The sequence below is a fragment of the Zosterops lateralis genome, assembly GCF_965231275.1.
Source record: "Zosterops lateralis genome assembly, chromosome: 1".
In the NCBI taxonomy this organism is placed as follows: domain Eukaryota; kingdom Metazoa; phylum Chordata; class Aves; order Passeriformes; family Zosteropidae; genus Zosterops; species Zosterops lateralis.
Window position 1 is genome coordinate 99318842 of NC_139762.1, and position 15570 is coordinate 99334411.

The 15570-nt window shown below is 37.5% G+C and overlaps 1 protein-coding gene across 1 annotated transcript; it reads right to left on the bottom strand.

The window, feature by feature from the left end:
* Positions 1 to 866: 866 nt before the first annotated feature.
* On the bottom strand, positions 867 to 15539 carry RNMT (RNA guanine-7 methyltransferase). The gene is made up of 11 exons (XM_083872323.1): positions 15498 to 15539; positions 13924 to 14205; positions 11628 to 11760; positions 10036 to 10158; positions 8885 to 9000; positions 8152 to 8333; positions 7417 to 7581; positions 6185 to 6302; positions 4342 to 4443; positions 2942 to 2975; positions 867 to 1688 (listed from the first exon to the last, which is right to left on the bottom strand). The coding sequence occupies exons 2-11, from the start codon at positions 14173 to 14175 to the stop codon at positions 1651 to 1653; spliced, it is 1263 nt and encodes a 420-aa protein (XP_083728449.1). The 5' UTR covers positions 14176 to 14205; positions 15498 to 15539; the 3' UTR covers positions 867 to 1650.
* Positions 15540 to 15570: the final 31 nt, after the last annotated feature.

Here is a 15570-nt window from a genome sequence, read left to right on the forward strand (position 1 = left end):
AATCCAACAAAACTAGCTTTGACACACACAAATTTCAAAGAAACATTTCAGCACTTCTAAAGTGTCATCATTTTTAGCTAGTTTCATGAGTACTAATTCTAGCAGACAAGAACATCTTGTCTTACTTATAGCAGTAGAACTGACAGATTCCACTGCTTCAGTGAAGGTTACAGGTTTTCTTCTAGACAATAAAAAAAAATAGGAGCTATGGAGGAAAGAGTACAACCTAATTACAGGGGGGAAACAATACAACTAAAAACTCTTATAATTTGAACATTTAAATCTTAACAGAAATGTTCTCTTCTAGGTTTGCAATAACTTTTCAAAATACTCATGTACCATCATCTTTTCATCTCTATGTTAAATCTATTAGCCAACAGCAGCCAGCAGCTACTGCTAGCCCAAAATTGGAGAGAAAAAAACATGAAGTATTCAAGTCTTCTCAGTAATGGGTGGCTACAAGCACATGGAAAGTTCAGCAAACACCACACAGAAATCCCTAAGCCAGCTCTAAGAGACTAACAAGCAGTTGTGATGGTAGTTAGGCACCATTCTGCCCACTGGTATAATTTGAAAGAAAATATGTGGCTCTAATTTGGGGATTGCAACCCATAGGTACCAGAGTGTGCATGCATGTACACAGCCCTCCCTTCCAGAGGGAACTGCTGGTATCCTCAAATATTACACAGGCTCCCCTTTTGGTTCATAGTCCATGACATGACCATGTTTTTAATGCCTTAAGACTGCAATGAGGTCCCCATCACCACCAACAGCTCATCCTATTGCCAAGCCCATTTGGAATTCTGTGAAACAAGAAAGAAAGGCATCCTAAGATCTGTCTAGTAAGTCTCAAGAAACACTAAAACTCTTGAGAAGTCGGGAGAGTCTTTAATACAATAAAAAATGTTCAGTAATCTAACTTAAGCAGCTATTACTGCATAGCTATATTTGGAAAACAAAGTAGAGATTTAAAACATTAGAAATTAAGTACTTTCAGAGCAGTTTTGTACAGAACAAACTCATTTAATCTTAAAAGCACCATGAAGTGACACTACATATCAGCAAGCAGGAAAAACAAGAACATAATGGGATTTTACCATGTAAACTACGCCATGAACACCACTAAGGTAGTTTTACAATGCAGGCTTGAGCACAGCACAGAGGTTCTCAAACTGACTCGGGTATTTTTTGCTCTGCATGCAATGTAGACATACCCTCTGTGCTGAACAGATCTCATTAAGAACTGAGCTCTGCAGGACAGTATTTAGGCCCTCATTCTGCATTGTCCAAGTTAACGTTCTTCCATCAACTTCAGAAATCGTAATCACAAACATACTTCTGCAAACAAAACGATTGTTTCTAACAAAGTTATGTGAGTTCAAACACAGGTTTTGAGAGCATGCAGATTGCTTACAAATGCTTAAAAAGACTGGTTCAGAATCTTTCTTATATATACACACACAAGTCCATCTGTCACAGACAGGCAATGTAACTCTGAATCACGAGCTTGCTCTAGTTTTTGGTAGTGTCCTGCACACATCTGATAATTAAAAAATAAAAAATAAAAAAATAGTTGCCACAATGGATTTCTGATCATTCCAACTTGCACATGGATATGATCTCTTCTTGCTGCATCCAGTATGTGAAGTTTCATGGTTGCTTCTCAAATGCAAATACCAAGTAAATACCTAAAAAAGAAAATGGAAGTATTTAAAGTTTCAGTTTTCTTAGTGACTGAGTAACGAAGTTCTCAAAATATAACCAGGTTGATATTATGCCCAAACAACCTGTTAGCAGATTATTGAAATTACAAAAGATCTTACGGTTTTCCAGTGAGTAACTCTAGCATTCCACTACAGCATAGTTTTACATGTTTTCAGGAACATGAATGAAATTCATAAAATACTGTGTCATTCTACATTTAGTAAACATTCACTAGCACATAAAAAGTCATATGCAAGTTAAGTTTAAAGACTCCTTCATACATGCAGTAATGGACAATCAGAGCTGAAATTAATAACTTCATTTTTAATTGAATGAACTCATGATACCTATTATCAATTTTGCTCTTTTGAATTTTGATGGACAAAGATGAAATGATAGCATTTTTTTCAAGTCCAGAACAATATGATTCTATTAATGGATACTCATACAGTCCACACCAGCATCCTTGGAAAACTCTTAGTTGGCATATAATCAATGCCAGATGTTCCTGTGCTCCACACCAGACAGATACGTTTAATCAGCTACTTGAGATCTCATGTCTAATTAAACATTTATAGATTTCCACTTGAATTCAACTTTTATTTTAATGAATGAGGTGCCATAGCAACTTGCAAAACTTTCAAGACAAGCTTACCAGACATTCCTTAGCAACAATGCAAAGTTCCATGTAAGGAACAAACTGTGCTTATACTCTTATCAGAAACTCAATACTCCAAATGTTTCTGGAAAAACAGACTACTCAGGAAAGACAGTAATCACTGAATTTTTAAAGGTGCAAATCTTTTTTTAGGTATAAAAATGTATAAAATTATATTAAAAGCCCCTTTCAAATAGATACTTGAGATAATACTTCTACATTGCTGGAATTTATGTCTACCTTATAATTCATAGATTCTAAAATCAGATAATAATTTAAGAAAGCTGAGTGAAGATTTTTCTCACCTGTGAAGTAAACAGCATTTTTTGGTTTTAAACTACTAACACAACCACTATAATGGCCTGCAAAAACACAAATCCTGGTTGGCTGCACTTATGCATTTCCCTCCCAATTTCTTGAGATTTGCACACTATACAATCTATACACAGACATTTTGAATTATACAAATAACATCTTATTATATTTAGAATCTGGATTTTCTTCCATGATTAACAGGCTATTTTACACATTTTTCAAAGCAGTCATTCAATCAATACTGTTTTCAAAACCATTACTTACTTGTTGCTTCCCATTCAGACTTACTCAAGGTTCCCTAGAAGGAGACAAAAAAAAAAACCCGTTTCAACAAAAAAAATAAGGAAACAACAAAACACTGATTTAGCTGATCCATCTTTCACTGACCAATGTCTAACCACCCACACTGACTGGCTATTTAAGGGCAAGAAAAGCATTTCTGCAGACCACAGATATTTATAACTCCACTAACTATGATGCTCTGGAACTGGAAGACCCAGAAAATGGAACACACCTAAATTAAACAGGCACAGGACGATGAGCCAACAGTCTGTTGGTCTGGATGCAATATAGAGCAGGCCTATGTTCATTACTACACCCCAGTGTGACCTGACCTGGCTCCAGCTGCTGCTCAGACCCAGATGGCCAGTATTTGTGCAGAAGCAAGAGACTAACTCTCACCCTCACACTCTGGAAAAACAGCCTGCATTCCAGCCTAAGAAACTCCCAGCTCAGCTGATCAGATGAAAGCAGGGCAAGTTCTCAAGTAAAAAGCTGCTACCATTTACCCCACCACTTAAGAAACATAAGGCAACAACAAGAAGCTGATTTTCTGCTCTGACCACTCCATCCCTGATGGGGGAGTTTGTGAGCATGTTTTGCTCAGTGTACCAGTGTCCCTGGTACACTGACCAAACCTGACCAAATAGTTCACCTTTTAAAACAGCACTTGGCAACAGACATCTTTGGTCTGACTTGGCCATTCTCATGTTTTTAAGCCTATTTCTTAAAACAAGCATTTTTCTTTTTAAATTTTTTTTAATTTCAAATGTAGAGGGCAGAGGTTTTTTTCTCTCCTGATGCAGGATTTTTATATTTGCAGTAAAAGGACTACATCATCAAGAACTCAGAATACAAACAGTAGATGAGTCAATGATTAAAAAAAAAAAAAAAAAAAAAAAAGACCTGAAACAACAAAACCAAGTGGAAAAACTTTAAGCTGAACACCCCCATGCTGTACTGATGAAAATGGAAAGAATGATTTCAAATATATACAGTGTTATGAAGAAAGCTTTGAAGCCTCCCATCAGAGGATTAGAGCTAATGCTTTAAATCAGTATTGTGAAGATCCAGAAATATAAGAGGAAGATTCCTCAAATTAAGGATAGTTAGAACAGCTGTCAAGTAAGAGGGAAAAATATCCTTTCCCTTCTGTATTATTACAAATTTCTTAAGAGCTACCAAAATAAGTGAATTTGATCCTTTGAGTATGGGATACAGATTATATGAAACCCTCAGCCCTGCAGCTCTACAATTTTTCACATGCTAAGAGACACTCACACCAACTCCACTGCAGTTGAAATGCAGAAGGTACCACAGTTTGAAAGATCAGGACTTCAACTTTTAAGACACCATTATCTCTAGTGAAGTATAAAGGAACTTACCAGTGGTAACTTTGCCTTGCCATCTTTGATAAACTCTTTTGCATGCTCATAATCTTCAGGTTTATCAGAAACAAGCCTGGAATCACCAAGTGTAGAATATGGCTGCAGACCATAGAAAAAAGCATTGAGTAGTGAGATAAATTAATCACATCAAGTAAAGGGTTTGCCATAACACAGTCCATGACAGAGGTCAGTGAGTCTTAAGAAGTCTTAAAAATATTTTAAATTTAGGTCTCTTCTTTGTACAAGAAAGACCTAAATATAGGTCACTCATCCTCAGGAACAGGTCTGATGTTCCCTACTCACCAGAAAATCTGACACTTAAGAATGATAAATTAAGTTTTATCCTTATGTCTCTAAAGCAGGGGAAACAGAATTACCATAAACACTCTCCTTCAGGTACAGCTCATTATGAGCATCACTCAGATTTACCTTCTTTTAGAAGAGCAACTATACCAGCATCTCTTCAGCAGAAGTACTAAGAAATGGGCAACTACAATTTCAAGCAGAACAATTAAAATGCTTCAATAACACACAAGTTGTAACGGAAGTATACAACAGGTCCTTCAAAACTAAGATGTACTTATTAAGGATCCCAGTTACTAGTGATCTGTGTAAATAAATCTGATAGTAAAAATTTAGTCCTCAGTTGCAAGTGGCCACTACCTTAAGACAACTCTCGCTTTCCTAAGAAGGAAGATGGTAAGTCAAAGGCTGTGTCTCTGTGCTGCTGGCAGTGTGAGCCCATACACAGCACCATCACATCAGAGTCAATAAGTGCAGTCAAATTGCAGTCTGTGACTCAGCTGTCTAAGGCACCAATTACTTCATCTGAGAGTTTTCTGCTGAAGAATTCTACTGTTTGAGGGAGGAGGGAAGCACAGAGAACTGCAAGTGAAACTAAAGCCTCAGAGGTGGCCTGGAAAAGCTTCTCTGAAGCTGTTAAAGTTATCCAGGATAAGAGCCTGAGGATTAAAAAAAAATGCAAAAACATTGGGCAAAATCACATGCTCATTTACAGTTAAGTAGCATTTTCTTCTATGAACAGACTGTCCTTTTACTCATACAAGGATTCCTTTTTGTCTTTTCAGTGAATATTCCTTGCACAAAGATCCAGCTTTCAGTCTCTGCTGAGGAAGAAATTGATTACAGTCACCACTATCTGACACTTGGCATGATTCTTGGGCTTCTGTTTCCTACTTCACAAGGACAGAAACCTTCCTCAATATTGAAATATTATCTTCAAAACCTGAATCATCTGTTGGGAGGGACCTGGGCTGGACCAAGAGAAGAGTGTGAGGAGGAAGGAGAGACAGAAAAAATGTTATGAACAAACCACAATCCCCCCTCCCCCAGAGAGGAAGGGAGAGGAGGTAGAAAGGTCAGGAGTGAACAAATGAGGCTGAGCTCGGGAACACGCAGTGGGTGGGACAAAGGTGTTTTTAGGCTTTCATGATTTCTACTTTCTACCGTTTACTTTTTTTTTTCTTTTTTTTTTTTCAATTAAATAAGTTAACTTTTCTACAAGTTCAGTCTGTTTTGTCTGTGACAGTAATTGCTAAGTAATCTCCTTGAATTTATCTTGACCAACAAGTTGGGTTTTTTTCTCTCTTTTCTCCCACCATCCTTTTGGGAAGAGAGAACAAGTGTGCAGGTCAGTGCGTGTCTGACAGCCAGTCAAGGTCAACAACCAGAGTCACACTTTCAGTCCCAGGAACAATACACTTTCTATTGGTAGCCCTTTATTAATTGCAAGATGTTCACAAAGAGAATTGCAATTATTACACAAAAACAACAATATGTAAAATGCTATTAAAATCAAACAAGTCAACTCCAAATTTACCTCCAGGGCCTGCATTCTCCTTAAGAGCATTTTATGCTCATCATTCTTGATTTTTTCTTCATAGAACTCCCGAAATGTCATTTTGTAGACTAATTTCATACCATGCTTCTTTGCCATTCTGTCAAAATAATGAGTTCAATTAGAGAAGCAGCAAAATGACTGTAGCTTTATATTCAAAGGAACAATTTTAAGCCACAGTGACATCTTATGGTATTCACTAGGATTACACTTTTTTACAACTTTTTTTCTTAGTAAAGACATTTATATGAAAAAAAATGCAGTACCACTGTATTTTTTTAAATAGGATAACAAAAATACAGAAGTAATTAAAAAACATTTTAATAGAAAAACTCTTTTCTCTCAAAACATAGAAATTCCATGCTGACTTCCAGAAAGACTACACTTTTCCCTGCAGTATCTATCATGTCAATTATAATAAATATATTTAGAGAACTTTTATTGTATTTAGTGGCTTACATCTCAATTATGTAGGCACCATGGACATGCAACACTGAAGTCACAGCTGTCAGTGACTGATGCTGATATTTTTCACAACTACAAATGAAGTTCTTGAACAGGCTAGAAGGAAAAGCTTGATACTGTTTAACACACTGAGCTTGAATGGCAGGAAAAAACCCAGTATGGAAAGATTTGTCTGCACCTTGGAATACAGCTGGGGAAACCAAACCTGAGGTCACACAGAGGTAACAGCAAAATATATGCTTACAGATGAAGACCTTTTAGAAGAATAAAAAAATTCATCAGAGCAAAAATCCTATGAACATCAAAGGAAAGGTGGAGAAAACAAGAAAGAATGATGATGAAGATAAACATGATGAAGAAGATAAACAAGAAAGCTTACTGAAAGACTAAAAAAGGAGTAGAAAGGAACCCCTCCAAAAGTTACAATTAAAGAAGAAAAAGCTGACAGTTCTAAAGGTTTGCTGACAGATCTGATGTATCAGAACAGATGTTCCCTCATGAGACATAAAGTCCTCACAGCTTCTGACCAGAGCACCTTCAGCAGAGTTCAATGGCCAGATTACAGCTGTGGATGGAAATGAGAGAAACCTCTGTATTTGAAGCAACAACAAAAAATTAAGAACCGAAAAATACAGTAAGAAAGCCAAAACATAATTTTCTGTAAGCATTATGCAATGACACATAAACTAAACAAATGTTTATTATGTTCCACAGCTTTTATTATATATTGAATTTGAAACTTAACTTACTCTTCCAGTAAGGGAAAGTAAACCAAAAACTCAGGGACATCAACCACTTCTTCCAAGTGAAAATCATACTTGCAGCCAAATAAGGGGTAGTCTCCCTTCTTTTCAAATTTCACATTATACACATCATTCCCAAATGAATTTGTTTCTGAAGCTTCAAGTCTCTTTCTATAGAATGAGATACAAGCAAACATTTATTGACCAGTATTTAACAGACAGAGAAAACTACACATAGGAAGCCTGAAAATATTTCTCCCAATAATACTCAGTGATCTCTCTAGTTTCCCACTTCCCTTAACTCATAAGGTAATGAAACAATAACATAAAGCACCAGTGCTGGGTTTTAACAGATTATCATTCCCATACAACATACCAAGGTCTACATGGACCTAGAAAATTAATCTTTATCCTGAACATATGGACATAGACGAGACAGGCTTCTGAAAACAACCACAAAACCTTGACAGTTTTTCCCCATGCTGTGGCCATTTTGGCATTACCAAAGTGTGACAGATAAAGTGTATGAAGACTAAGAGAAGAGCCATGAGGACACGAGACAAGGTTTAGTATTGCTTTACCTGTTTGAGTCAAGGTCATGAATGAGATGTTTTTTACTAGAATCCAAAATAGTTGCAAAAAAATTGCTTTTGTTTGCACAAACGTATTGGAGCACTGCATCATCTATCAGTTAATGCTTCACAGAATTTTGGAAGATGAACAGGACATAAGAGTACTTACACAAGTTCAAAGCTATTTGGAGTTGTGCCAATGAAATAACCTCCAGGAGAGAGGTTCCCACAAGCATTTTTAAGCATCATGTCAGCCTGCTCATACGTCTCAAATGAATAGTGGTAAACAAATTGACAACTGCAAATGTCAAAGCGCATGTCTGGATCACTGTACTTGGAAGACAAGAGATCCTGCAACAGATCAAAAAGAAAAACAACTATAGGAACACGCATGATTCACTTAAATCTTCCAACAAATACTTCCATAATTCTTTGAATTCTCTGAAGTTTCACCTTTCAGCTCCCATTCCTTTACAAGTTCAACAAAGACAAGATGAAAAAGGTAAGAATAAACTCTCCCCAGCACAGAAAACCATACACAACATTTAGAAACATCAAGAATAAACAAAGTTATAATGTCCTCAAATTTTTTTCATGTTGTCAAGTAACACTGCTACACCTGAAAGACCAAAACCCAAGGTCAGTAAACTTATAGTTTCCAGAAGTACTTTATTGCTGGGGTTTTATAACTGGCCACCGTTAGGCTGGAAAAAAAATCTGTAATAAAAACAACAGCAGCAAAATGCACCTAAGTCCCTCCTAAGCAACCTTCCCGTAACCCCTACGGCTGATTCTCCTGGAAGTACAATAATCCAACTTAAAAATATATATACCCAAAATGTTACAGCACTACCATGAAGAACATTAAATCTCCAAAATATGACAAAGCACAGGAACTGTACCTTGGTACTATCTGCTTGTATGAATTCTGCATCAAAAATATGTTCATTGTACCGACATCGGGATTTCATTTCTTCATAGCGGTGCTTGCACTGCTGCACAGAAATGTCAGCAATGTCTATATATGGAAAGAGAATAAATATGATAAATTAAATTTTTAAAGCAGTGTGTACACTGCTCCCCAGACAAGAAAACTGGAATGATTACTGGAATACAGAAGATGCAATATGGCAGGATAAAAAAAATGATCTTCAGTTCTGTTAAAACAGCTCACCTCCCTGGTACCCTTAATATTCTTAAAAATATAAAAGATGTTGAAATACAATTATTTCTGATATGTCACATAATGGGAATTTTTTAAAATTCTTAGACTGTTTCTTTCTCAGCCATTGAGTTTCTGACAATATGCAATAAATTTGATTAGGTGTATTTAAATGCTGTTCACTGAATAATGCAAGAAAGAAATGTAAAATGTGAAGTACCCAGAATAATTCCCACTGAAAGAGTTTTAGGGAATTTTAGTACCTAATTAAATTTGGAGTTAAGTACTACTTCCTCTGACTATCCTTAGGATACTTTTTGAGAAAAGGGAAGATGGTATCATATTCCCAACGTCTAAGCCAATTATTCAAACAAGATTTTTTTTTAATTAGCTTTTGGCTCTTCCCTGTTTTTGAGTCTGAAAATCTTTATTTGATTGTAACACTCAAGACCATTTTTCTCACAACACTGGGGGTTTGTTTGTTTTTTAAATGCAAATCTCCTGTATGTGTTTCAGAACAATTAAAAATATCATGAGAGACTAGGTGTGGGAGAAAAGACACAAAATAGAAAATGTCAGTCTTTTCCCCAGGGCCACCTTTTGCCCTAAGGAAACCTGTGGCAATGGTGTTTTTCTTTAGTGATATGAGTTTTTTATTTAGGAGTTGAATGGAAAGCTAAGTATTGATAATTCTTACATTTCTGCTGGCAATCAAGTCATACCTTCAGAATAAAAGTTTAAAAATTTGTTAAAAATACAACTTTTAGTAGAAAAGGTGTTCATTACATTCTTTGATTGACTAGAAAAAAGAAATAATAAAATACTGGAGATGTATTTGGTTTCCCATAAAATGTGATGTACTTTCCCTAGAAAGTTATTGTGTCTTCTTACCAGTACAGACGAGTTTTTTAATTCTGCCTTTTTTCCATTTCAGTAAATCTCCACCTTTCCCACATCCTAAGTCCAAAACAGTTATATCACTCTTCTTCTGTCGTACCCGGTCAATAAATTCACCTAGAAAAATAAAAGCCAGGAGCATATTAACACATCTCTGCACCTAATCTCTGTACTTGTACTGCACCTAAAAGCCTAAAGAATCAAAAGGGGTTGAAAATTTTAAAATATCTCAGACCTTATTTGCCTATAAATTTCTTAATATTACAAAATTAAATCTCTTTTCTTTCTAGAAGGATGAAAGGAACCACAAACTTTTAAAACTGTGGAGAAGATTAATATTTTCTGTGCTTAATGTGCTCTGCATGTAACATGATTGAGGCTCTGAACTGTTTCCCTGGCTAAGGCAAAACTGCACATGGCTAAACAATCACGTGTGTATGAGTAGGGAAACAGGGTTCCCTTTCATTAGCATTATAATGAAGGCAGATGTTATCTGAAAGTATGGGAAAGCCTTTTGCAAAAAGAAAAAGCCAATTAAATGCATCAGCCACAACATCTCCTCCTAATCACCTTACAACAGTGCATAATGTTTTTCACTCACTCTCCCAGGCCTTGCATTAACAGCAACTACTCCTTTGCTGCCTTTCTACCCTACATACACCAGTTACATTTTCTCTTCTCTCTCCAGGCTGTCTAGATTCTCTCTGCTCTGACTGATGTTGGCATATTATGTAAAACATATCAGCATGCTAGCAACTTTTCTTCACAGTAGGAGACATGAAATATGTTTTGATACAACTGCTATAAAGCCACACTGCTGAAATTCTTTATGACAGAAAGGCTTCAACACAGGCTTCAGGAACAGCTTTGTAGAAATCTAAATATTGCTTCTAGCTGCTCTGATACAACACAACAAAAAGCAGCATGCTAAGACAAATGGTGCCAACATCTCCTGGCACAGATCCCTCTTCATGAACCTGTGGCACTGTGCTGATGATTCTTTTCTTTGTTGGCAGATATCTGATGGCTTTGTTTCCTCAATTTGGAATTAATTTGTGGAACAGCAGACTTTGCCTTTAAATAAAAACCTGCTGATTCTTAAAGAACTACATCCTTTAAGCTTTCCATCTTTTCAACCACTATATAGGTAATATAGAAAATATTTATGAGTTCAAGCTTCCTGCAGAACTGCTTAAACAGGATCTGAGCAGAGACTGCTTTGGGAAAATGCCTAATAAATTATTTGAGATACATGGAGCTGTTCTTGTTTGAATCTAAGAACATTTAAATTCTTTATGATTTAAAGTTGTACTTTTCCCTTTAAAAATATCATAGAGAAGAACAGTTTCCAGTATGAACTCTTTAAGTCAGCTGCCTTTTAAAACTTAAGCATACGCTTGGTACTCCAATAATACAAAACATTATCACAGACATTCAAATTAAATATAAATATAGATATTTTATTGCATTTGAAAAACATCCTATGTATTATGAGGCTCAATATCAGGAAACAGAAAAAGTTACATTTTGATCCAAAAATGAATTCCATTTTAATCATGTCTGAGCAATCAGTTAAGGAAGCTTACCAATGAGAACACTCTTTGTCCAATTATTAAAGTTGCGGAGGTAGAATATGCGAGACTGGCTACGTTTTTCCAATCCAACTTCCTGAAGTTCATTATAATGTGCAGCTACAGCTTGCCCATGGCCAATCACATGCTGCAGAAAAGAAATCACATCACAGAAGGAACAGACTCAAGCAGTGAATTCTTTTTATTACCTTGTCATTTGATCAAAAGACACACGTGTTCACTTCAAGGATTTAAGAAAGCAAACAAGCAATACTATGAAGAACACCATCATTATAAAGAGATTTCCCATATCTGTCCCAGTACTGATGTCAGTACTTCAATTATAACAGCAATACTCATGAAAATTTAATCCCCTTTTTAGTTCATTCAAGGAATTTTTGGATGATAGATATTGCCCAGCATCTTTCTTTCACAGAAATACTTAACTTTCAGTTCTCCAATACTTTCAACCACTCTCAAAGAACACAGTTCATTCTTCTTAAGTCTGGGACAGAAGAAGAGGATGTTCCTTCTCCAGGAACTTTAAGCCTCTGTTTCAGAAATTCAGTTTTCATCTGAGAGAAGTGTATAAACTGCCAATTTAAACAAAATGCCAATTGGCTGATGTCACATTAAGGTCCAAGTGGACAACCCGACTGCCAGAACTTTAAACAGACCATGATAAAGGAATGAGAGGAATCATTTGACAATGTATTCCATCTAACGTTTAAGAGTTAGCTGTGGAAATGTCTCTGATTCACCCTTAACTCAAAATACTCCAAGAGATTTCTGTCCTGCCTTTGTTTTAAGTACTACATGACATTTCTCCCCCCTGTTGTGCAGAGAAGCAGTCTACATCCAGATATTTATTATGGTCTCAACCGTTCTTCACCTTGAAAATAATCTTCAACTATATACATGAAGTGAAAATAAATTATAACTAAAATCCAAAGTAACAGAACAGAGACAACCATCACGGACTCTGTGAGGTACAAAAAGCATTTGAAAGAACAGTACAAACCAGAATGAAGCCATTAAAAGCATTCCTAACAGTTCACTACAGAAGTCAATATCCCTGCATCTTACTATTCAAATAGCAGTTCCTCAAGAGAAAAGGTTTGGCTGATATATGTGAATATGTGAATTCCTCAGTGTTTCATATACTTTTGGTAACATCCAGAATGATCCAGCCTTATTTGTCTGAAATCTCTATGACCTCATCATCTGTTTATTACCACACTGGGATGGCTGATATTTTGATGGCTTCTATTTTGACGACTTCTATTCTTTTTCAGGGCAAGCACAGATGGCTCCCTGAATGGCCCCTGAAGGTGACAGAAGCCAGAACAGCTGACTCAGACAAGTGTGGGGGACATACTCATACAAACCATCAACACATCTCAGCTGCAAACAGCCATCAGCAACAATATCTAGATGGTGGCTGCTATGTTCAGTCCCCCCTCTACACCCTTAGGCTACACAAACCCAATGTTGTTCTTGTTCATCTAAGCCTTATCCCCCCTTATTAAAAGGATGAAAGGGTTAATAATGTTTCTACCACAGCAAAGGGAACCCTTTATTTTGCCAGACTGATAAACCATAAATTAACATCCCGGGAAAATTCTGGGCAAAGAAGCAAAACATTAGGTCAGACATTTTCAAATTATATTTAAAAATCTCAAAAGGATGAACTAGACTGGATATTAAAGCATCAACTTCTACAAGCTCATACATAATAAAAGACAGCATCATGTGAAACATTACCCTTTACACCCTTCCAGGTGGACACATTAAAGGACATACATTTCCTGCTGCTTTTGTAGTCTTAAAATATAAAGAAGCACCTGTAAGTCTTTCACTGCTTCACTTTGCCAACAAATCATACTGAAATTATATCACAGAGGAAGCAGTCTGTAGAGTTTTGCAAATTATACAGTACCTTACCAAGGAAGTAAAAGGACAAAATTACCTTATGGAAGAACTTCCCAAGCACACAGAGATAAACAACACACACGTAGAGCTCAAGACATGGAACTTGGACTAATGCCAGTAAACCCTACACTACCAGACTGCTACCACATGGAACAGTCATAGAATTAGACTAAGTATGTGCTGAGAATATCATTCCAACTGCCAGCCCTCTTTGTCCTCTGTGAAGCCCAACATCACTTAGGCACCTGTTATTTCCCTAGGAAACATTTCCATACTTGGTGTTTTATGCTGGTTCACACATTACTAGCATAAATATTTTCAAGCTTTTCCTGACCTAAGGCTTTGAAAAAAGGATTTGAAAACAGCTCAAAATACTCACTACTTTCTTAGAAGGTCCATCTTCAGAATCTAAATTCTTCCTCTTTGCTCTGCCATCCTGATCACCTTTTTCATTTTCAGTGGACTGCTGAACTCCTTTTTCATTTTCAGTGGACTGCTCTGTACCTGAAGCAGAACTATTGCCTTCACACCCGACACCTGAAGCTGACTCTGAAGCATGAGGTGTTTTCTCCACTTCTTCATCCAAACTCTTCTCTACTTGCTGTTCTTCTGTCTTGGTTACTTCAGCCATTTTGACTGGTCCACTGATCAGAATGGAAATCTAGAGGGAAAAGAAACAAACCATCCAGAATTTTCAGTGCTGAATTTCACTTACTCGTGGTTACAAACACGACTTTCAAACACAACTCTGGCATTTTACCCTAGGCAATGAACAGACTTCAAATTTGACTAGTTGTTTAATAAAGACAGCTCAATACAATATGTGGAACTTAAAAGTACTCATTAAATAAGTTCAAATTAAGATAAATTGTTACTTTTCATTTTAGAGTCATTCTTAAGTATCTTTATTGACTCAACTACCAAATGTTTTTTTCTTTCCTTTCCTATAAAAGGTAACCTACAAATCAATTTATGTTTAGAAACACAAACAGGTTTTCTCAAATTAGTAAATTTGTTATTTAAACTGATACGCTTTGAAATGGATGTCTTAAAAAAAAAAGATCAAGATGGGTTTTTATGAGCAAATTTTCTTACCAGTTGTGGATTTTCCGGTTTGCCAAGAATATCCACTATGCTCTGAGCTTAACCAATATGTGGAATATTCAGCTGCACCTGCATTTCCACATCTCCACCTCACAAATATCTACACAGGCTGCAGGACTGCAAACAACTGCCACAAGCTCGTTTGGTCTCCAGTGCATCCCAGCCTTCTCTACACGAGCAATGGGAAGCAGAGAACCTACTTTTTAACAAGGCATGGAAGAGGGCAATTTGGCAACTCCTTTTTTGAAACAGTGGCCTAAATGAGCCAAAAAAAAAAAAAAAAAAAAAAAATCTTATTTGAATCCACCGTATCCCAGCTCACCTACTAATGAGGGCCAGACACATCCAGTGAGTGGGTCACTACACAGAGGCATCAGAGCAGCTTTCCTCAAAACAAATGGCCTCACGGTACAACTTCTAAAAATAATTCCTCCACTACCGCGCAGCACCTAACTGGGTTTGCGAAGCAGCAGTAGACCCTTCATTATCCTCACCCGGCTATTCCAAGAAGATGTTTTGAAAGCCTAAACTGCGAAACGATCCGACTTTCACAACTAGCGATGGCAGCCAAGTGCCCAGAGGAAGCAGCAGCTCCTTCAGCCGGAGAGCTCCAAACGCCTGGAGTGATGCGGGAACGGCCCCGCCGGCCTCGGGACGCTCCCGCCCCTTCCTTCCCTCCTTCCCTCCTTCCCTTCCCCCACGAGGCGGCCGCGAGCCCTCAGGGCCTCCGCTCCCGGTAACCGGGGCCGGCGCCCGTCGCTCCTTTGCCCGCCCCCCGCCGCCCCTGGTCCGCCCGGGGCAGGGAGAGGGGCAGGAGGGCGGCCCTGCAGTGCCCGGCCCGGCACTCACCCGAGTCAGCGCTCCGCCATCCCTGTTTGCGGAAGTGACGGACCCCGCCGCGCGCGTCACGTCCTGGGAGGGG

Coding starts and splice junctions, on each gene's coding strand:
- RNMT (XM_083872323.1), bottom strand. CDS start 14,175: ATGGCTGAAGTAACCAAGACAGAAGAACAGCAAGTAGAGAAGAGTTTG. Junction 6,303..7,416: donor TACTTTCCCTTACTGGAAGA/GTAAGTTAAGTT, acceptor TTATTTTGACAG/AATGGCAAAGAAGCATGGTA. Junction 4,444..6,184: donor GGAGAATGCAGGCCCTGGAG/GTAAATTTGGAG, acceptor TATGGTCTGCAG/CCATATTCTACACTTGGTGA.